At 44.5% G+C, this 21,823-nt stretch overlaps 2 protein-coding genes across 7 annotated transcripts in view; both read right to left on the bottom strand.

Moving 5' to 3' along the window:
• The window catches only part of Ccdc62 (coiled-coil domain containing 62), a 38,765-nt gene extending 27,171 nt beyond the window's left edge, over window positions 1-11,594 (bottom strand). For 3 of the 6 annotated variants that reach the window (XM_021163906.2, XM_021163907.2, XM_029477748.1), the window contains exons 1-5: window positions 11,433-11,559; window positions 7,779-7,971; window positions 5,684-5,850; window positions 3,589-3,690; window positions 804-975 (exon numbers count right to left, since the gene is read on the bottom strand). In XM_021163906.2, coding sequence (XP_021019565.1) covers window positions 804-975; window positions 3,589-3,690; window positions 5,684-5,850; window positions 7,779-7,971; window positions 11,433-11,465 — 667 coding nt within the window. In that variant the 5' untranslated portion in view covers window positions 11,466-11,559. Of the gene's footprint in view, window positions 1-803; window positions 976-3,588; window positions 3,691-5,683; window positions 5,851-7,778; window positions 7,972-11,432 lie in introns of all 6 variants that reach the window. The other 3 variants (XM_021163903.1, XM_021163904.2, XM_021163905.2) reach the window with 3 other exon arrangements.
• Window positions 11,595-14,693: 3,099 nt separating this feature from the next.
• Denr (density regulated re-initiation and release factor) overlaps window positions 14,694-21,823 on the bottom strand; it is a 19,270-nt gene continuing 12,140 nt past the window's right edge. Inside the window, exons 5-8 of the mRNA XM_021162974.2 lie at window positions 19,975-20,058; window positions 17,441-17,557; window positions 15,155-15,294; window positions 14,694-15,042 (exon numbers count right to left, since the gene is read on the bottom strand). Coding sequence (XP_021018633.2) covers window positions 14,998-15,042; window positions 15,155-15,294; window positions 17,441-17,557; window positions 19,975-20,058 — 386 coding nt within the window. The 3' untranslated portion in view covers window positions 14,694-14,997. The remainder of the gene's footprint in view (window positions 15,043-15,154; window positions 15,295-17,440; window positions 17,558-19,974; window positions 20,059-21,823) is intronic.

The raw sequence follows: 21,823 nt of genomic DNA, 5'->3' as shown, positions 1-21,823 counted from the left end.
AGCCAGAGCTATACAGAGAAACCCTGTCTCGAAAAAAACCAAAAAAATAAAAAAATAAAAAATAAATGTAGACAGGACTTGAGACCATTGGTGAAGTCATGGTAAACCCAAGATTGTAAAACTGCTGAGTCCTTTACATTAAATTGGTCAAGATAAAAATGTCAGATTTCGGGAGTATGGCTGAGACAGGGCCACACACAGCCTAGGCTGGGCTTTGAGGTCTCTGTGTAGTGAAGGATGACTTTGAGTTAATAGTCCTCTGTCTACTTGTAAGAGCTGTACCTGGACTGCTATGCCTGGCTCAGTCTCAGAACCTCTTAGTTAAAACAGTTTAACTTGAGAACAGACAACAATCCTCTCCACATTCTGTTCATGCTTGAAGCAGAACTGGTCTGAGGAGAAGCCTGGCTGTTTGGACCAACTCCAGTGCCTGGGCTTTAACACCCACTGCACTTACACTGCTGTTGTTCATTACACAGTGTGTATTGGCAACAGCCACCTGATACAGGCAAGTGAACTGAAGTGGGATTCTTTTAAAAATATGATTCAGGGTTAGAGATCTTGTAAGTATAAGGTACCAGGTTCAGTCCTCTGCTCTAAAAAAAAAAAAAATGCAGTCTAACCACAATTGTGTTATCTTATATCACAAAACGTGTGGCATTAATTCTATATAAAGGAACCAGACATCGAGTGTTAGGGTCTGTAGTCAGGAATACATCTCTCTCAAGTATAAAACTAAGAGAACTCAGATACAGTGAATGCCAGAGACAACGTACTATTATTTTAAACTGTCATTTCCTTACCTTTCAGTTTATTGACTTCAATTCTAAGTGCCTTCAATTTCTGCTTATAATCTTGCTTTTCTCTCACCACACACGTCTCTGCCATCTTGGCATCACGTAAAGCGTGCTCTAACAATTTAAATTTACCCGAGCAGTCCGAAATGTGATTGACAGCCTCAATAATGTCTTTGTCCTAAAAACCGAGGGGAAACAGTTAGGCCATGTTTTAAATTCCAACTAATTAGTAAGGTCGTTCTTGCTTAGACTGCATTGTACAGTGAGCTCAGTTTTTTTTTTGTTTTTTTTGTTTTCTGGTTTTTTTTTTTTTTTGGTTTTTGGAGACAGGGTTTCTCTGTATAGCCCTGGCTGTCCTGGAACTCACACCAGGCTGGCCTCGAACTCAGAAATCCTCCTGCCTCTGCCTCCCAAGTGCTGGGATTAAAGGCATGCACAATCACTGCCTGGCATAGAAAGACATTCTTATGTGACCATGGCACTGTAACCGCCATTTCAGTTTTGTTGGCTGGCTTTTGAACCTACATGTGTCATGACATCTTACTCTCTCTTGAAAAGTTGAAAATCAGATAATTTTTTTTTAGACAGGCTCTCTTTACATAGCCCTGGATGTCCTGGAACTTGCTATAAAGACTGGGCTAGCCTCAAACTCACAGAGATCTACCTACCTCTGCTTCCTAGTGCTGAGATTAAAGGCACGCACCACCACATCCAGCAAGAATCACACAATTTGATAGCCAAGCTACACTGTTCAGCAAGTGAGTTGACAGCTCTTAGATGGGGGTGGGGGATATTATTCCCTGGATCACAGACCTGTGGGGCCCATATTTCAGCTTGTTAAAAGGATAGATAGACTCTTAGGACCTCATTCAACCAACATGCTGTATTAAAAGCTTTTTTTTTTTGGGGGGGGGGGCTGGTGAGATGGCTCAGCGGGTAAGAGCACCAACTGCTCTTCCAAAGGTCCTGAGTTCAAATCCCAGCAACCACATGGTGGCTCACAACCATCTGTAACAAGATCTGATGCCCACTTCTGGAGTGTCTGAAGTACACTACAGTGTACTTACATGTAACTAATAAATAAGTAAATTAAAAAAAAAAGAAAAAGAAAAAAAAAAGCTTTTGTGGTTGAAGCTGTCTGAAGTTATGAGAAAGGCATCTGCCTGCTATAATAGACATCACACTAGATGGCCAGGGAGGAAGCTTAGTGGTAGAGCACTTGCCCAGCACGAGTGAGGTGCCAGACTCAATCCTTAGTCTCAGGGACACTTGCCGACACACCATGATTAACACGTGTACCTTCCTCAGCACACCTATCACGACAGCAGTACCACACATGCAAATTTTGGGGGGAAAAAAACAAACAAAAGACATTACAAACTCAGTGGGCTAAGAGGGAGATAGAGGGTTGGGGCAAACTACTTAACTACTGGAAGACTGGGCAATGATGGCACACATCTGGAATCTCAGCATTCTGGAGGCTGAGAGAATCAGTGAGTCCTAGGCTAGCCTGGACTACATTACAAGTTTCAGGCCAGCAAACAAAATAAAACAAAATCAAAACCAGTGGAAGGGCTAAAAATGTCCCTCAGTGGTAGAGTATTTACCTAGCATGCAAAAGGCCCTGGGTTCAGTCCTCAGCATCATAAATAAGGAAATTTGTTTTATTAAACAAAACAATAACCCCAAACAAGAAAAGTTCATGACTAGATCAGTTTAAAAATAACAAGCAGGTAAGCCAATTCTTTTTTTTTGTTTTGTTTTTGTTTTTTTGTTTTTTTGAGACAGGGTTTCTCTGTGTAGCACTGGCTGTCCTGGAACTCACTCTGTAGACCTGGGCTGGCCTCGAACTCAGAAATCCACCTGCCTCTGCCTCCCGAGTGCTGGGATTAAAGGCGTGTGCCACCACGCCCGGCTAGGTGAGACAATTTCTTCAGTTTATGTCAGCCTTGAGGGAGGAGCTTAGGAGCTCCTTACTCCGTCTGTCTGACTACGTCCTGATAGGCATGTGCTGCTAGCAGAGTTTATTTCCCTCAAACAGACCTCTGACTATGGGCGGGAGTTCTGCATCTTCATGAATGCACTGTCCTAACATGCAGGAAGCATCTTCATTATTCCCCAGGCTCCGCCAGCACTGTGGTGGCAACTATTTTAACTAAAGCTAATTCTACAAATTTAACAGTTTCTCTTTAATTTTCAGAAAGCTTGCTCATGATCACGTCCCAACGTTAACGTCAGGAAGTCAATGGCACACATCTGCAAATGTCCCAACTACACCAACGTCATCGCCCTGCTTAGCAGCTACCAAAGGCACAGAGGAGCATACACTCTCTCTTTCTGAGGACTCCATGTTTCACACTCTACCAGTGTTTGACAGCTTCCACTTTTCTTTTTTGAGACAGAGTTTCTGTGTAGCCCTGGCTATTCTGGTGCTCCATCTGTAGACCAGGCTGGCCTCAAATTCACAGAGGTCCACCTGCCTCTGTCTCCAGAATGCTGGCATTAAAGGCTTGCACTACCACTACCCTGCTTCCTCTTGGTTTAATGGCCAAGCATCCAATGGTCAGTATTTTCAGAACTCCTGCAGACACCCAGGAAAGATGCACTGATACCAAGTCCCGAGGTGTGAGAGCACTGTCAGGCTGTCCCTTTCATCTGTGAGAGCAGAAGGTGAGGTGAGCAGCCCTGGCAGCTGTCTCTGGGCTGCTAAGCACTTGGGGAAGGATGGTGTGTGGGGTGAGCTCTGTAAGCTGCAGAGCGCTCTGAGGTGGATGTATGGCATTTCAATTACCTTTAGCTTTATCATGGTAGTGAGCGCCTGCTCTCTAGCTTGCAATTGTCCTACCTGAGCAGAGAGGTCCACTAATGTGCTGCTGAGATTTTCATTTCTAGCCTACAAGAGAACAGTACAGAAAACAGTAATTAACTCTGTTAACACTTCCATTGTGCTACCAACCACAACTGACACTCACTTCTGTTTTTTTTTTTTTAATTTAACATTTTCCAGGAACAATGTGGGTGAATTAAAAATCATCAAAAAGGAATGAACGTAAATGCCTGTTCCTCTGCTAGCTCCAGCTTCCTCTCAATACTTAGCAGTTGTTCTAACTTGTACTGATTTGTAGAAGTTGTGTTTATAAACATTTTTTAAGTAAAAGCATTTTGTTCTAATTAATACACAAGTAAAACATCACACGCTTCCTTAAAAATGAAGCCACTCATTTCTAGTCAGGGTTTCTCTGTGTAGCCCTGGCTGTGCTGGAACTCACGCTGTAGACCAGGCTGGCTTCTAATTCACAGAGACCTGCCTGCCTCTGCCTCCCAGGTGCTGATGTTAGACACATGCACGTGGCTGCACATCTTTTTTAACATCTAAGCTAAAAATCTTTACACTGGGTTTGGCTCAATATGCTAATATACATTTGCCCAAATCCTATCAAAAGTGAAAGACAAAACGTGAGCCATTACATAATCTGGTCTTGAGGTGATGAGGATGTGTCCACATGCACTCACCAGCTACAGTGAAGAGACTGTCATGATGCCGTGCCTCACAAGTGGGGGCACCATGTGTGTGGGTACAGCAGGCATGGGGACTTTGAAGTCTTAATTTTGCTGTGACCCTAAAACTGCTCTAAAATATAAAGCTTAGCTGAGCATAATGGCACACGCTGTAACTATCGCATCCTGGAGGCTAAGACGGAAGGATTAAACGTTTTGAGACCAGCCTAGGCTACATAGTCTATAAGAAGGAAGGAAGAGAAGAGAAGAGAAGAGAAGAGAAGAGAAGAGAAGAGAAGAGAAGAGAAGAGAAGAACTGAAAACCCAATTTTCTCTCAGCTGTGTTCCTAGCCCTGGCATGGGTGTGTTTAACCATATCAAGCAAGACCTTCCTGAGGTTAATCTCAGTACTTCAGAGGCTGAGACTGGAGGACTGCAGCTTCAGCACAAGCCAGAGGAGACTTGGGGAGATGTGTTCTGAGAATGTAAAGCATTTGCATCATCAAGGCCCTGGAAAGAGGGAAAGGGAGGGGAGACAGAAACAGGGGAGGGAATCAGAGCAGCGAAGGGAAGTGTGTGTGTGTGTGTGTGGGGGGGGGGGATCCAGAATCTGGAAAGCCATATTTGAAGCTACCAAAACTTGAAGATTCTTATTTCAGACTTTGAGAAAGGTTTTCTGAAATAACCCATTGTTGTTAGAATGGACAGTGTTTCTAAAGGAAACAGCAAAAACCTTTATGCTGGGACTGGAGAGATGGCTCAGCGGTTAAGAGCACGGACTGCTCTTCTAGAGGTCCTCAGTTCAAATCCCAGCAACCACATGGTGGTTCACAACCATCTGTAATGAGATCTTGATGGCTTCTTCTGGTGTGTGTGAAGACAGCTACAGTGTACTTAGATATAATAATAAATAAATCTAAAAAAAAAAAGAGAAAGACAAAAAAATTTCTAAAAAAAAAAGTTTAAAACCCCTTTATGTTTATGGATGGATGAAAGAAACTTCATCCCACACAGAACAATCCTGTGCTGCAGCTGTGCAGGAAGCAGGGAGAACACAGAACTAAGATGGACAGAACACATACACTTCATGCCTCCATGCACACACATCTGCTTTTAAGATGGACAGAACACACACACTTCATGCCTCCATGCACACACATCTGCTTTTAAGATGGACAGAACACACACACTTCATGCCTCCATGCACACACATCTGCTTTTAAGATGGACAGAACACACACACTTCATGCCTCCATGCACACACATCTGCTTTTAAGATGGACAGAACACACACACTTCATGCCTCCATGCACACACATCTGCTTTTAACGGCGACATTGGAAGCCCAGCATTCAGACTAATAAAGTCCATCAGAAATGAAAGCCAACCTCAAGGTCTTCCGAGAGGAGGGTGGAATGTGTGGCCTTCTGAGCCATCTCCTGGAGCTGCTGCTGCGTCTTCTGAAGAGCTGTCTGGCACTCGGCTTGATTGGACTCCAGGGTCTTGACCTTCTTCATCAGTGACTTGATTATGTCAGTCCTTTTATGCAGCTCACCTGAGGGGAATTTCAGTCACTGTGTCTGTACTGAGACGTACTAGGCAGCACTTTCAAAATCAGGGATTATGAAATAAAGGTCTGATGAACATTCTTTAAAACATTTTACTGTGAAATGCACAATGCCATGTGTATTCCAGAAATAAACACTGGCACTAACCAGAAGTCACCTTCCCACACATAATCTCTGTTCATCTCCACTTTCCAGCCACTGCCCAGATCTTGGAATAACCATTTCCTTGCTGCCCACTCACTCCCCATGCAAGGATGGTAGGCCAGGAACCTGCCCACCACTGACCTACACTCCAGGCCAACATCCTTGCTTTTTACTATTATTGTTCTCCTACCTACTTCTGCGTCCATCCCCAAAGTATAATCTGACCCATATACAAATGGAATTACACGCAGGCGTTGGTCTCCTCACTTGTAAGATCCTGAGAGCCACCAGATTTGTCACCTGTGTTTACCAGGTTTACCTGGTACCTGACAGCAGTGTCTGCTCTGCTTCTGGGATTATCTAGGTCGTGCCCACCGTGCAGCTGTTAAAGCGTGCTGCTCTGAATATCCTCTTACGTGTCTCTTGGAGCATTTCAGCTTTGCTGCTCAAAATGTGGTCCTTAAACCTGCAGCACTAGTATCACTGGTGAAACTGCTAGGACAGCAGAGTCCTAATCCAGGCACGGCAGTGATGATCTCCCAGCACTCCAGCACTAGGTCAGTGAAAACAGTAAGATTAGGGGTTCAAGGTCATTCTTCACTACAAAGGAAGTCCAAAACCATACTCTATCTCACAATTTAAAAGTAAATAAAAGACAAAGTGCTGAAGAGGTGACCCGGTAGCTAAGAGCTTCTTCTGCTCTTACTGAGGACTCAGTTTGATTCCTAGTACCTGCACTCTGTGGCTCCCAGCTGCCTTTAACTCCAGCTCTGTCACCAGGACCCTCAGGCATCAGTGTTAACATACATAATAACAATAAAGGCTGGAGAGGTAGCTCAGTGGATAAGAGCACTTGTTGTTTTGCAGACCTAAGACTGGTTCGAATAGTCACATGGCAGCACAAGGTTCTCTGTATTTCCAGTTCTGGGTGATTCAACACCCTCTCCTGGCCTCTGAGAAAACCAGACACATATATGGTGCACATACATACATGCAGGCAAAAGCATTCACACATATAAAATAAAAATAATAAATGCTAGCCCAGTCTACAGAGTGAGTTCAAGGACAGCCAGAGCTACACAGAGAAATCTTGTCTCAAAAAAAAAAAATAGTAAAAAGATGGGGGGCGGGTAGAGAGGATGGGGGCAGCTGGGCACTGGTGGCGCTTGCCTTTAATCCCAGCACTTGGGAGGCAGAGGCAGGTGGATTTCTGAGTTCGAGGCCAGCCTGGTCTACAAAGTGAGTTCCAAGACAGCCAGAGCTATACAGAGAAACTCTGGCTTGAAAACAGAACAAAACAAAAAACAAAAGATAGAAAGAAAAGAAAAGAAAAGAAAAGAAAAGAAGGAAAGGAAAGGAAAGGAAAGGAAAGGAAAGGAAAGGAAAGGAAAGGAAAGGAAAGGAAAGGAAAGGAAAGAGGCCAGAGAGATGCTTCAGTGATTATCAGCATTAGTGTTTCTTCCTGAGGACCCAAGTTCGAGTCCCACTAGCCACTAGCCACTAGCTCTAGATCCAGAGCCCTCTTCTGGCATCTGAACACATTGCATGCATGTGGTGTATGGACAAGGATGGAGGCAGAACCCCACTACATTTGAGTACTCTGCCCCTCTGTGTCAGTACATCAGGGCGACTGTTTATAAAGTCCTCCTATCTTCAACAGGACAGAACTCCATGACATCAGGAGCCGCATTCTTTACCTCTTCCTTATGAGCGCCCTTAATGAATGTGTGAGCTCACAGGCCTATGCACAGGAGCAGCACGCGGTTCTGACCTTCAAGCTTGCTGCAGCGCTCCTCCAGGGTCAGCACTTTCTGCCGGTCCTCTTCCCAGGAGAGAAGCTGCCTCTGATGCACTGCGACCATGTCATTGAGCTCCTTATCTCGGTCTTTCAGCTCCCCGATGAGCAGCTGAAGTTCCTTCCGTTGCTTCTCAATAGTGGAAGTCTCAACTTCTGATCCGATGTTCTAAACATGGAGGGCGGTTTTGAATGCAGATAAACCCAACACCACACATCAGCCACAATATACTTTCCAAACAGTTATTCTGTGGCCATCTCTGAACTGTAAAATTGAATTTTACCCTCTTTCAAGGACAATATATCAAGTTATTTCTGTTTAAAGCAAGTTCAAGCCTGTTGCACGGTCTGCCTCTCTCATCTTCCATCATACAGTACACAATCCTTACAGAGTCAGAGGACTTCCAAAGCCTCTGGCTAACCCCACTCACTCAGTTTCTGCCTTCCCCGCCCTTCACTGCCAGTGTTCCTGTTCTGGTCAACAATGCTTTGCCCTTCTGTGTACTCCAGCACACACGCATGCGCGCATGCAGAGACACGCACACGTACATGTGCGCTCCTGAGCACACACCTCCTGCTGCCTTTGTGTGTTTGTGTGTGTATGGTGCTGGAGCTCAAACAGACATTAATGAGCATGGGATCTAACTACTGAGTTATATTCCCAATCCTTGGCCTAGAAATTTTGGGGAAACCAAGGAGAGATAAACATGAAATAATTTTTTAAACAATATTACAGTCAATTCTTATCAAAGAATGGGAATTTAATCTATAGGAAAATTAAGCTAGAAGTGGTGGTACAACTCTTTAGTCCCAGCACTACAGAGGTTGGAGGTAGGTGGATCTCTATGAGTTCAAGGTCAGTCTAGTCTATACATCAAGTTCCAAGCCAGCCAGAATTACATAGTTAGACCCTGTGGCAGTAACCACAACAAAAATATAAACTAACTAAACTCTAAATATTAACACATACATTACTGAAATACATTCAATCTATCAAGGGCAATTTAGTATTTTTTTTTCAAGATTTATTTATTAATTATGTATACAGAGTTCTGCTTGCATGTGTGCCTGCAGGCCAGAAGAGGGCAACAGATTTCATTACAGATGGTTGTGAGCCACCATGTGGTCACTAGGAATTGAACTCAGGACCTCTGGAAGAGCAGCACTCTTAACCTCTGAGTCATCTCTCCAGCCTGGAAATTTAATATTGTTGCTTGTCATACTCAACATATATAATTAAAAACAGGGCAGAGGGGATCCAGAGGATATAGGGTTGATTCTTAGTCCCCACATAGCAGCTCAAAACTCTAGTTCCAGGGGATCTGATGCTCTTCTGGCCCCCTTGAGGACCAGGCACACACATGGGGTACAGACATACGTGCAGGCAAAACACACAACATATAAAAGAAAAAAAAAATCTTAAAAAAGGGTGGGAGGGTTCAGTATATAAAAGTGCTTGCCTTACAGCCTGGTAATACGAGTCAATGCCCGGAACCCAGGTAACAGTTGGAGGGAAAGAACTTACCAGCTCCCCAAAGCTATGCTCAGGCTTCCGCATGTACACATGTGCTACGTCTACATTACATGTCATATACACCCCTCACCCCCCCCCCAACTCACACACACACACACACACACATAATTTAAACAATAGGCCAGGCATGGGTGGTGCTTATCAAGACAAAAATTACCTATAATCTTTCTTGGTTACTATTATCACTATGTTGTTGTTGTGTTTTTGAAAGTATTTCTCTGTAGAGCCCTGGCTGTCCTAGAACTTGTTCTGTTGACCAGGCTGGCCTTGAACTCAAGACATCCGCCTGCCTTTGTCTCCCAAGGGCTGGGATTAAAGGCATGTACCACCAGCACCTGGTTGTGACTAACCATTTTAAAGTCCAATGTATGTCACGTCCTATCAACCTGAATCTGGAGTTGGCCACTTAGTGGTTATATAACCTTAATGAGGTTACTTGGCATCTCTCACTCTCAGTCTTTACCTGTAAAAGGGTAACAGCAGTACTCTTAGACAAATGCTCTATCACTGAGCAATATCTACAGCATTTGTTAATCATTGTTACTTCTGGGTATGAGTGCTTTACTGCATGTTCATCTGTGTATCTTGCAGGCTCAGTGCCTGTGGAGGTCGGAAGTTGCTATCAGAACTGCTGACATTAATGAGTCACAATAGGGGCCCTGGGAATCAAACCTAGGTCTTTTGGAAGAGCAAACGGTTCTCTTAACCAACCATCAAACCATCTCTCTAACCTCCACAGCCTTTTAGGAAAATAACCTTTTGAGACTTAGTCTCACTAAATTGCCTTGCCCAGGGGCTCACTCTGAGGCCTTGAAATTTCCAGACTCCACAGTAGCTGGAATTACAGACCTATAGTTTTCTTTTTTTTTTTTTTTTTTTTTTTTTTTTTTTTTAGGGAAGTACTCTGTAGCTGTCTTCAGACATTCCAGAAGAGGGCGCCAGATGTCATCAGATTTGATGGCAAGCATCCTTTCTAGCTGAGCTATTTTGCTGCCCCCAACCCTAACATCCTATATGTTTTTTTTTTTTTTTTTTTGNTAGACCAGGGTGGCCTCGAACTCAGAAATCCGCCTGCCTCTGCCTCCGGAGTGAGTGCTGGGATTAAAGGCGTGCGCCACCACGCCTGGCTCCTATAGTTTTCATAAGTGCCTGGAATATAGTAATCACTCAACATTAGCTATCATTATTATTATTAATTACAGTTAGACAGGGCCTTGCTATGCAGCCCTGTCAGTTCTGCAAACTGGCCTTGAACTCAGATGCTAGCCGGGCGTGGTGGCGCATGCTTTTAATCCCAGCACGCGGGAAGCAGAGGCAGGCGGAATTTTGAGTTCTAGGCCAGCCTGGTCTACAGTGAGTTCCAGGACAGCCAGGGCTATCCAGAGAAACTGTGTCTTGAAAAACCAAACCAAACCATACGGTACAGAATTATGTTCTGGTTTTGTGTAGGAAAGGTGGGGACTGAACTCGCCTCATGAGTGCAAGACAACTCTACCACCAAGCTAAGCCTAGCCCCAAGTTAAAGATAATATTTAACATTGGGATATGACGGCTCACACGGATATTCTCAGAACTCAGGAGGCGTGGGGTGGGGGAAGAGTTCAGAGTGGTGCCAGCATGGTCTACCCAGGGCGTGGAGGGCATGTCAAGTTCATAGGGCAGTCATTATATGATTTCGGACAGTACTTTGAAAAAGACTTATAAATAATGACTTTCAGTTACTAGTACCTAAATACACACACAAAAGAACTTGGAATTCCAAGTCACAGTACCTGGATTCCAGTCTATTAGGGGTGGCAGCAGGGGGTGGGGGGCACGGGGCTCAGTGGAGGTAACCAGGCAATAAACCCAGCATACAAAAAGGGTTCGTGTCACCCTACACTGATACGTTAAGTGCAATCCTTGGGCAAATTCACGTTCGAGACTGTCAAAGGGAAGGAAGAAGTCCGTCCACTCGCTAGGCTACTGTTAAATAAGCGAGGGAAGGCAATGTCCCTGCCAACGTACAACAGCAGCGCTCCGGTGCTCGAGCCTCGTCGCTGGGTCCCAGCTAGGGCCGGCCTCTCGGCTCCCTGTCCCGGGGCGGCGGCGCTCACCTGGCGCCGGTATAAGGTCGCCGAAGGGTTCATGGATGATGCCCCCGCCCCCAGAGAGAGTTGGTGCCAGCAGCGGGTCACCTCCGAGACGCCATAGGCGCACGGCCGCAGCGGCGGGGGCAAGGCCACAGCCCAGCACGCCGCGCCCTCAGAGCTACGCATGCGCGCATGCGCACTCAAACCGCCGGGCCGACGTTGCGCAGGAGGGATGCTCTCGCGAGACTTGCGCCTGTGCTAGCTCGCGGCTCGAGAACCAGAACCTACATTCATTCCCATGCCGGAAGGCTTCTGCGCCTCTAAGGTTCCCGGAGCGTCGCAGCGGGAAAGACGAAGTGAATTAAAAGCCGTTTCTACGTCCCAGTGACCCTGGGTCGCTCCCTGTGGATGTTTAGTCTTAAGAACCGGGCCGGGCTCTCAGCACTGGCCTGAACCAAGATCATTGGAGACAGAGGGTCTACCAGTCAATCGATCATCGATCTGCTCTTAGTAGTGATGAGAACTGTTACATGCGATTATTTTTTAAAAGATATTTTAGTAATTATATCATTAATGTATATACTATATTTATTATTTCTTATATGTAAGTACACTGTAGCTGTCTCCAGACGCCCCAGAAAAGGGTGTCAGATCTCATTGCGGATGGTTGTGAGCCACCATGTGGTTGCTGGGAATTGAACTCATGACCTTCAGAAGAGCAGTGAGTGCTCTTAACCACTGAGCCATCTCTCCAGCCTGTTATGTGCTATTGTCACATTTACCGTATTACTGCTGGATTCCGCGGCTGAGGGGGAACGACGGGGACCTAGGGGAATTCTGGGTCTCATTATTTCCATGTTTGTGCATTCCCGCACCAGTGCAACTTCCAGAGGCCTTCCATCATCACCTTTGAGGCAGGTCCACCACTTATGCTAAAAGGGCTATCCAGCCATCCTCCTGCCTGGTTCCCAGTTCTAGGATTACGGCCTTTCATTTTATGGTTGTTAGGGAGTCAGAGGGGGGTAAGCAGAATAACCCTGGACCCTAAGAGCGATTTCCACCCAGGCCTGACCACCTGAGATTTATCCTAGGACTCCACAGTGGAAGGAGAGAATTCAAAGTTGTTTTATCTCTGCACACCAACACACACTCACACCAAAGTAAATGAACTTAAAATTATTTGTGTGCTAGGGATTGAATCTGTCACCATCAGGAAGCAAACTCTTTACCACATGTGTAAACACCTAATAAAAATGTAGCAAGTGAGCCGGGCATAGTGCCTTTAATCCCAGCACTTGGGAGGCAGAGGCAGGCGAATTTCTGAGTTCAAGGCCAGCCTGGTATCTACAGAGTGAGTTCCAGGACAGCCAGGGCTACACAGAGAAACCCTGTCTCGAAAAACTAAAAAAAAAAAAAAAAAAAAACAGAATAAGTGAAAAAGCAAAAAAATAAAAACTAGCCAGGCGTTGATCACACCTTAAATCCTTAAATCTCCTGAGTCAGAGGTCCTAGTTCAAGGCCAGCCTGGTCTACAGAGCAAGCTCCAAGACAACCCAAACCCAAAACAAAACAAGATTATGACAATTAGAATTAAAATCAACCTTTAAAACTAGGGGGAAGGTTAAATTTCAAGTGGAAGGAAAAAAGTCACATTATCAATAAGGACAATTTTAGACCACTTTCTAGCAGTAACACCTGCTGATGATAACGATAAGGATTGAAAATGCATTTTTCAAGAACTGTTTCAGATCTGGAGAGATGGTCTCAGTGGTTAACAGTGCTAAGTGCCATTCCCAGCATGCAAATGGGCAGGCAGCTCACAGCCACCTTTAACTCCAGCTCCAGGGGCTCCTACAGGTTCTTCTAGCTTCTGTTGGCATCATACCCAAAGGGGGCCCAGTCTGTGGACACTGACCTGTCTTTTCCATGAACACCGAGGGTGTAGTACCTATACCGGGATTCTTACAGCACCAAGAAACCACCACCAGAACACAAACTGGAGTATCCATGATTGGTGCACTTGATTTGCCAAATGTTGCCACTTAGCCAAATTCAGTTAGCGAAGAATTTCATTTTTAACTTCACTCTTATTTTTTTTAAAGATTTATTTATTATATACAGTGTTCTGCATATAGGGCGCCAGATCTCATTACAGATGGTTGTGAGCCACCATGTGGTTGCTGGGAATTGAACTCAGGACCTCTGGAAGAGCAGTCAGTGCCCTCAACCTCTGAGCCATCTCTGTAGCCCTTAACTTCACATCTTTATTACACATTTTATACTAAGACTTTAAAACAAACAAAAAAAGCACCCCTTTGTTCAAGGAAGGATGTTTTTGCATAATGATTTCGTGGACTCTACATTCTTGAAGGAATCTTTAACAACTGTGTTTGTGACGCTACAAGTATGGTAGGTAAGCACTTCTGCCCAGCTACATATATTCCCACACCTAAGGCGTTTAAAAGATAAATGACTTTCACATGTAACACCTGATTTCCAAAACTTAAGTTCACCCGATTCATTCATTAAAACGCCTAGTTTCTCAGTAAGATAGTTAAATTGCAATTTCCCAAACTATAGACTGAAAACAGACAGATGTTGTTTTTAACTGGTTAGGATTTTACCCCCACGGTATATGGGCAGAGTAAGAGCTCCTAGCTCTGCTGAGCATCTGTCACTCCTAACAGGAAGAATAAACGTCTAAAACAAATTTGCAGTCTTAGTCAACATCACCAAACAGGTTCCTAATATTCTTGGAAAAGGCATTTTCAAATATATAGTATATTACCACAGGCTGCACCATTTCTGTACCCAGTCTGTATTATTTATAAGCTCCAACATCGTAACACTGCCTGGCGCCCTCATCCATGAGTTGTATCAGGACTTGCCCTTAGCTTACGATAGTGTTGAAGTGGTTTACTGGGTCAAACAGTGCACAGGGTTCTAAGGCTTTTAACACACTGTACCAAGTAATCTCCAAACAGCGTGAGCAAACCTACCCACCCTGTGACAAAGTGGACTTTTGCTAATGAAGGAACTAATCCAACTAAAAGTCCATTAGATTCTCACCAACCAAGGAGACACACTTCTAGTAAGGAAATGAAAGACAGATTCTTTTGTAAAGTTTGCTCAGCTCTCTCCCCGTGAGCTAACCAACAGAAACTTCCCACAGAGAAGTGCCAGTGCTTGCCCAGCATGCACGAGGCCCTGGGTCCACTGACAGCACTGAGTGGAGGGAGAATCTAGAGTGTTTTTCTAAAATGAAAAGTTAAAAAGAGAAAAAAAATCAGTACCAAATGACCAAAATGTTTTATTTGACTAAATTCAGATTCATGCATAAGCATGACAGTCTCTCCCTCTCTCTCACTTTTCAGACTTTGGCAATTTAAAATAAAAACAAACAAAACCAAACCAACCAACCAAACAAGCAGCCTTGTACGGAACAGTGAGGACGCCGAGGACGAGGAGTCGACAGCTTTACTGTAGGGTATATATACACACATATGTACATATGTATATATTCTGAAAGGCCTCTCCTCTGCTGGCCGTGTCAGCTTTCAGGTCACAGTCAGAAACAATGACTTCAGAATCACTTCTTCACTTCTCCAAGGTCTTCAATGCTGTCGTCATCCACCTAGAAGACACAGGTGAAAGAACTTCATGAATTGTGGCCAAAACTAAGAAAGAAAGGAAATGACTTGCTTTAAGACCCTGCATCCATGGGTACACGCAGCCTGTGCACTCACCTCTGGCCACTTTTCCTGAATGACATCAATGATGTCATCTGTGAAGTCTCCCTGAATGATGATCTCATCCTCCCCTGTCACTGAGGCACCGCAGGAGAATTTTTGAGCAAAAAATCTTTGTGCTTCTTTGAGATCAATTTCTGTTTCAGTTTGTTTGTTTTAGAAAAAGAAAGGACGAGAGCATAATTGGAATCATAAACAAAGGTATTTCTTCATTTTGAAATTTCATCTACATTTTAAATCCATTTAACAGATGGTATTAATGACCCCCTCCCGCCCCACCAGGAGTAACCAAAACTCCCACAGGTAGAGGTCTTAACATGTATTATTTTAAATGTTTGTTTGTTTATTATATAGGAGTACACTGAAGCCGTCTTCAGACACACCAGAAGAGGGCATCAGATCCCATTGCAGATGGTTGTGAGTCACCATGTGGTTGCTGGGATTTGAACTCAGGACCTCTGGAAGAGCAGTCAGTGCTCTTAACTGCTGAGCCATCTCTCCAGCCCCGTAACATGTATTTTCTAGGTCATATAGTCTCAGTACATAAAATAGCATCCTCCACACTATTCCACCACACAGTAAGACCAAAATGGCTAGGTATGGTAACTCACACCTTTAATCCCAACACTCAGAAAGCAAAGGCAGAAGGATCTCTGGATTACAGGAGAGCGTGGTCTACACAGTGAGTTCAGGATATCCAGTGCCACAAAAGAAAGACCATGTTTTAAAAAGAAAGAAAGAAAGAAAGAAAGAAAGAAGAAAATCCAGGAGCATATTACTTCCAAGCATCATGCTTAATTAAGCTCTTTATAGTAGAAACACTGGAAACAGAGAACCAGGCCTTTATATATCTAAGCCCAGACGCCTCGAGCCTTCCTGTCTCAGCTTCCCACGTGGCAGTATTATAGGTATGCCATCTTATACCTATAATTTAAATCTAACACCTGAAGGCTTTGAACAAAACGTCACACCATTACCCTCCTCCCCTCACCTCTACTGTCAAATCCTGGAGATGGGCTAGTTTTCAAACCTCTCAAAAAAGGCTGGTAGAAAAATAGGAGCAGTTCTGGGCAGTATTAAATTCTATCTACCCCACCGCACTCTGTACAAACATCCAAGCAATAATCCCTAAGAGCTGGGCACTGGTACACACCTGCGACCCCAGATACTTAAGAAGCTAAGAAGTAGTTTGAGGTCAGCTAAGGCAACATGGCAAAATATCATCTCAAAAACAAAAACCAAGCAAAAATACCAAAAAGGGGAGAGGGGGAAGGTGCTAGTATTTTCTACAGAAGATTTTAAATGTTAGTTCTAAAATTAGCTAGAAATGTAAAACCCAGGGCCGGAGATTAGATGAGTAAGCAGAGTCCTCTCTTCAATCTCCAGCAGTGGGCCACATAAACTAGGCAGGGTGCTAGTACCCTCCTAGAAATCAGGACTTGGGGGTGGAAGCAGGAGGATCAGGTCAATGACATCCCTCATTACTCGCAGAGCCAGCCTGAGGCATTAGAGTTTCACTCAGTCTTTTTGTTGCTGCTGCTGTTGTTGTTTGTTTGTTTTTGAGGCAAGGTTTCACTATGAAGCCCTGGCTACTCTAGAACTCCTTATATAGACCAGACTGGCATATGCCTGCTTCTGCCTCCTGAGTGCTGGAATTAAAGGGGTGTACCATCACACCTGGCAACCCTACCTTTAAGGTACAACAGAACTTTACAGCAACAGCAACAGAAAACAAAACCAAACGTGCTGAACATGACACATGCTTACAATCCCCAACACCTAGAAAATAAGGTGAGCGGACTGCCGGAACTAGACAGCAAGTTCCAGGCTAGCCTGAGCTACAGAGCAAGATCTTGTCTAAAACACAATTTTTAGAACAAGGGCCAGAAAGACAGATTGCTCAGTGGTTAAGAGCATTGGCTGCTCTTGTAGAAGCTCTAGGTCTGATTCAAAGCACCCACATGGCGGCTCCCAAGTGTCTGTAACTCTAGTTCTAGAGAATCCAGCACCCTCTTGCACCAGGCAGACACATGGTGCACAAACATGCATGCAGTGAAACACCCATACACATGAAACAAAACAAAAACGGAAAGAAATGCAAAACCCCCATTAGCACCTCTTTGGCATATAGAGCTATCCGGAAGCTGGGATGCAGCTTCTGCAAAGCCACAAACACAAGCACGCAGTACAACTGCTATTCAGGATAAGACAGACTCCAGTTCATCACCTAAGCTGCTAGACTCTGAGGCTGAAAACAAAGAAACAAACTACATCTCAACTCACCAAAAGTTGCAAGGCCACACACTCTCGTCACGTATTTCTTCTTTGCTCTGGGAATTTTGGCTATCGTGACCTTCTGTGGTACTGTCTTCTTCTTCTGTTTTATTTGACCTCTTCCACCTTCATTAAGAAAGAACTCACATCAATTGCTTCCTTCTTCACAGTTATAAAACACTGCACAATATTGAGTCTTCTGCTTCATTTTTAAGTTCTTTTCTAATACAAAATTACCCAGGCTACTTATCCAATAAACATTTACCAACTGGTGCCTACTATGTGCTGGGCACTGCACGAAGGACTTAGGGTACAAAGATAAACAAGACACAGTTCCCATCCTGCAGACTCACAGTCTATTAAAATGAGAGGTGGTGGGGAGTTAAACCAGACATGGTGGTGCAGGCCTATAGCATCGCAGCACTCAGTTCAAGTCCAGCCTGGCTTATTCAGTCAGACCACTTAAGGGCCTATGGATTTGTTATCAAGTAAAGGTGTTTGCGCCACACCTGATGACCTGAGTTGAAACCCCAGAACCTATGTGATACAAGGAAAGAACTGGCTCCTGCAAATTGTCCTCTGATTCCCACACATGTGCATCACCTTGTACATACAATAAATATATATACAGTTTTGGTTTTTATCAAGATAGGGTTTCTCTGTATAGTCCAGGCTGTCATGGAACTCAGAAATCCACCTGCCTCTGTCTCCTGAGTGCTGGGATTAAAAGTGTGAGCCGACACCACCCAACACAATAAATAAATAAAAAACAACAGCAACAAACAGGAAATGTTTCCTCAAAGAAGTGACTCCTAAGGTGAATGATAAAGAGGAAAGTATTCAGGTGAAGACAAATGGCTGGACACACATGTATATGCAGTCCAAGAGAAAAAGACATTGCATCTAGGGAGTGCACTGGAGAATGCTTATGGCTAGGTAGCACAGGACGTCAGAAGTCAGTAAGGAATGGGAGCCAAGCCCAGGCATCACTACATTGGGCGAAGCATAACCAGTGAAGAGAGAAAGAAGGAAAAGAAAGATTCATAGCTGTGAGGATCATGTCAGCTGTCGTGTGAAGGGTGGGTCTATGAGAGTAAGGTGGAAGGGGAGGCAATCACTGCTCCTGCAGTCACTCCAGCAGAAACTCAGCAAAAAAGAAACCCAGTGTGGCCTCCGTAACAGCTGCTAGTCCCAGAGTAAAGAGCAGGAGGAACAGAAAGGGCTGGTTTCAGGACTATTAAAGAGGGCAGAGCCCAGCGCAGCTCTTGGGTTTCCAGATTAGATGACAGAATAATTGTGCTACCTTTGCCAAAAAGGGGGAAATAAAGCGTCAATTCAGGACCAGTCAGTTTAGCTTTGGAAGTGCGTCATGTGTGGTATCTGTGGGGACCAGGCACATTTCCAGATGCAGAGATACAGACTTGGGGACTATAGGTATACACTGTAGCAGAAGTTAGAGATAGGACAAGCAGAATGAGGGCCTGGGAAGTCATTTTTAAGGGACACCTGGAAGAAAAGAGGTTTACACAGACAAACAAGAGAAATTCACACTTCAGAAAGGTTCATATGTTCTTTCTACTTAGCAAATACCAAGACACTGGTGACTTTTACCACAGTTTCAGTAAGGTTAAATAAAGTAAGGATAAGACAGGCTGGAACAGCAGTGAGTGACAGGGGTGGGGGTGGGAAGACAGTCTACCTAGTACAGAGGTCTGACTGAGGACACATGACAACAGTGAAGAAAAGGGAGCGACAGACTTGGCAGAGATCTCTCTTCAAGCAGCATGTAGAAGGCCTTAGGTCCAAAGCCCAGCACCGAGGGAAGATAGGGGAGGGCAAATCTTTAAAATATGCTCAGCAGTTAAGCACACTTGATGCTCCTAAGATGAGCCCAGCTCCAGAGATAGGAGTCCTACTGCCTATCTTCCATGGGCAAAGCATGCCTACAGTGCATAGACATACAGACAAAGCACCCATACATATACAATTAAAATAAAAATAAATCATGCGGGGGGGGGGGGGGGGAGCTGATTTTAGTCACAAAACAGCGAGGAAGAGGTGAGCGGGATGGCGCTCCAGCATGAAGACTGTTTTAGAGAGGACAGAGCTTAGTGTAAGCAAAAGGAGCCTTCAGCAGAATGGCTGCATGTTAAATGCACATAGGACAGACATGCATGTATTTTGAGTAAGTCTTGTTTCTCCCTTTGAGGCAGGGTCTCTCTACAAACCCTGGCTGTCCTGGAACTCACTGAGATCCTTCCACCTCCATCTCCCAAGTGTTGAGATTAAGGTGTCCCACCATGTCCCAGCTGATTTTGCTTTTTCTTTTTTTGAGACAAGAGTCTCTATGTAGCTGAGGCTGCCCTTGAATTCCCAGCAGTCCTCTGGCCTCAGTCTCTCAAACACTAACATTTGGAGCAGGAGCCACCATGCCCGCTCGGGTCAGCAGGCACATAAGCCTCAACTCACAGCCCCCTCTCTCCACCCGCTTCCTATAAAGGGACGGAACGTTTGCATAAACCACAACTGCGGGTAGGCCTTACCTCTTTTTTGTTTTTTCTTCTCCTCCTCTTCCCCTACTGGTCCTTGGCCTTCAGTAATTCCAGTTTCTTGTTTGGGTGAATTTTCTGGATAGAATAATGAAGCGGAAGAGCATGAACATCATTTTATACTAATATTTTTTAAAGAAGAAAGAAATCACCTGCTGAGGATGTGGCTCAGGCTTGAACGCACAAAGCCCTGGGTTCTGCCCCTACTTTAATTCCAGCACTGAGGTAGAGGCAGGAGGATCGGAAGTACAAGGTTTGGATGTTTTGGCTTCCAGTTGTGCTGGCTGGCGGGTGTTTCCTTACCCCCAGTAAACACCATTCTACAACTGCTGATTGTATGCTTGAGATTTCTCTACTGCTATCAGATTTTTCCTTTTTTTTTTTTTTTTAGACAGGGTTTCTCTGTGTAGCCCTGGCTGTCCTGGTGGAACTCACTTTGTAGACCAGGCTGGCCTCAAACTCAGAAATCCACCTGCCTCTGCCTGCCAAGTGCTGGGATTAAAGGCGTGTGCCACCACCGCCTGGCATGATTTTTCCTATTTTCTAAATTATTTAACTGACAGAAAAAAGAAACCTGATCAAAACCTCTAGACTATCATTTTGGAGGGCTTGTCTCAGATTTTTTTTTTTGAGGACTATGAACAGAGGGATCTTTTACTAGTAAAATGCTGCCAATCAGCCTACAGGATTCTAATGTTTCTGCCAGCTACAAAGTTATGCCTCATCTTATTAAACTAAACCAAGCTAACCAAGATGTCAAAATTTTTCCTCATTAACTTTGTATCTTAAAATGTTCCCCATGAGATTACAGTCAAAGAAACTCAATGGCCAACATAAACTTAAATTGTTTTTTTTCTTGTTTGCTTTTTATGGTTTTTGAGACAAGGTTTCCCTGTGTAACCTTGCTAGTTTCGCAACTCAATGTAGCTATGGCTGGCCTTAATCTCAGGGATCCACTGGCTTCTGCCTCTCAAGAGCCCGGATTAAAGGTGTGCTCCACTCTGCCCAGTTTACTCCTTGAACTCTTCAAGCTGACAGACAAATGGCCTCCTCCATAGTTACATTTTATGGTAGACAATGTTACAAATGTTACCACACTCATCTGACAAGCCCCAAAGATACACACCATCCCCAAATGGGTGTCTTCAGCCCTCGATCACTGCCCCTGGTAAAGTTTTATTGTGGCACCTTACACAGACTCCCCTCTGAGGCCCTGGAACTGCTGCACATATCTTCCTCCCCAAGTCCCTAAGAGCAGTCAGGGTGACCTCTGAGAGAATGGAAGGAGCAATTAGGAGATAGGCAGACTCTGTGGTAGCTGACCTTGTCTCAAAATCTAAAAACAAAGCACAAAACACCCCACAAGGCTCTGCCTCAGCCACTCAGGTAGGAGGATTACAGGACACATCACTATGCCCAGCTCACAAATTATGATTCTTTTTTAGCCATGTGGAAGGGAAGTAAAATACTCAGATCAAGGAAATTTCTAATGGGACTACAGAGGTGACTTAGCAAGTAAGGGCATTTGCTGCTCTAGCAGAGGAGCTAGGTTTGACTATCAGCACCTACATGGGGGCTCACAGTGACCTGTAGCTCCAGCTATAGGAGATCCCACATCCTCTTTTGGCCTCCACAGGCACCAGGCATACATGTTTTGCACAGACATGTATGCAAACATGTTTTTCAAGTATATATACATGAAATAAAAATAAAATCTAAAATTAATAAAAAAGCAAAAAAGGCAGAGTAGTGGTGGCCTTTAATCCCAGCACTTGGGAGGCAGAGGCAGGTGGATTTCTGAGTTCGAGGCCAGCCTGGTCTACAGAGTGAGTTCCAGGACAGC

Source organism: Mus caroli, chromosome 5 (genome assembly GCF_900094665.2).
Source record: "Mus caroli chromosome 5, CAROLI_EIJ_v1.1, whole genome shotgun sequence".
In the NCBI taxonomy this organism is placed as follows: domain Eukaryota; kingdom Metazoa; phylum Chordata; class Mammalia; order Rodentia; family Muridae; genus Mus; species Mus caroli.
Note: the sequence above shows the minus strand (reverse complement) of the source record. Positions and strands in the feature narration are given on the sequence as shown.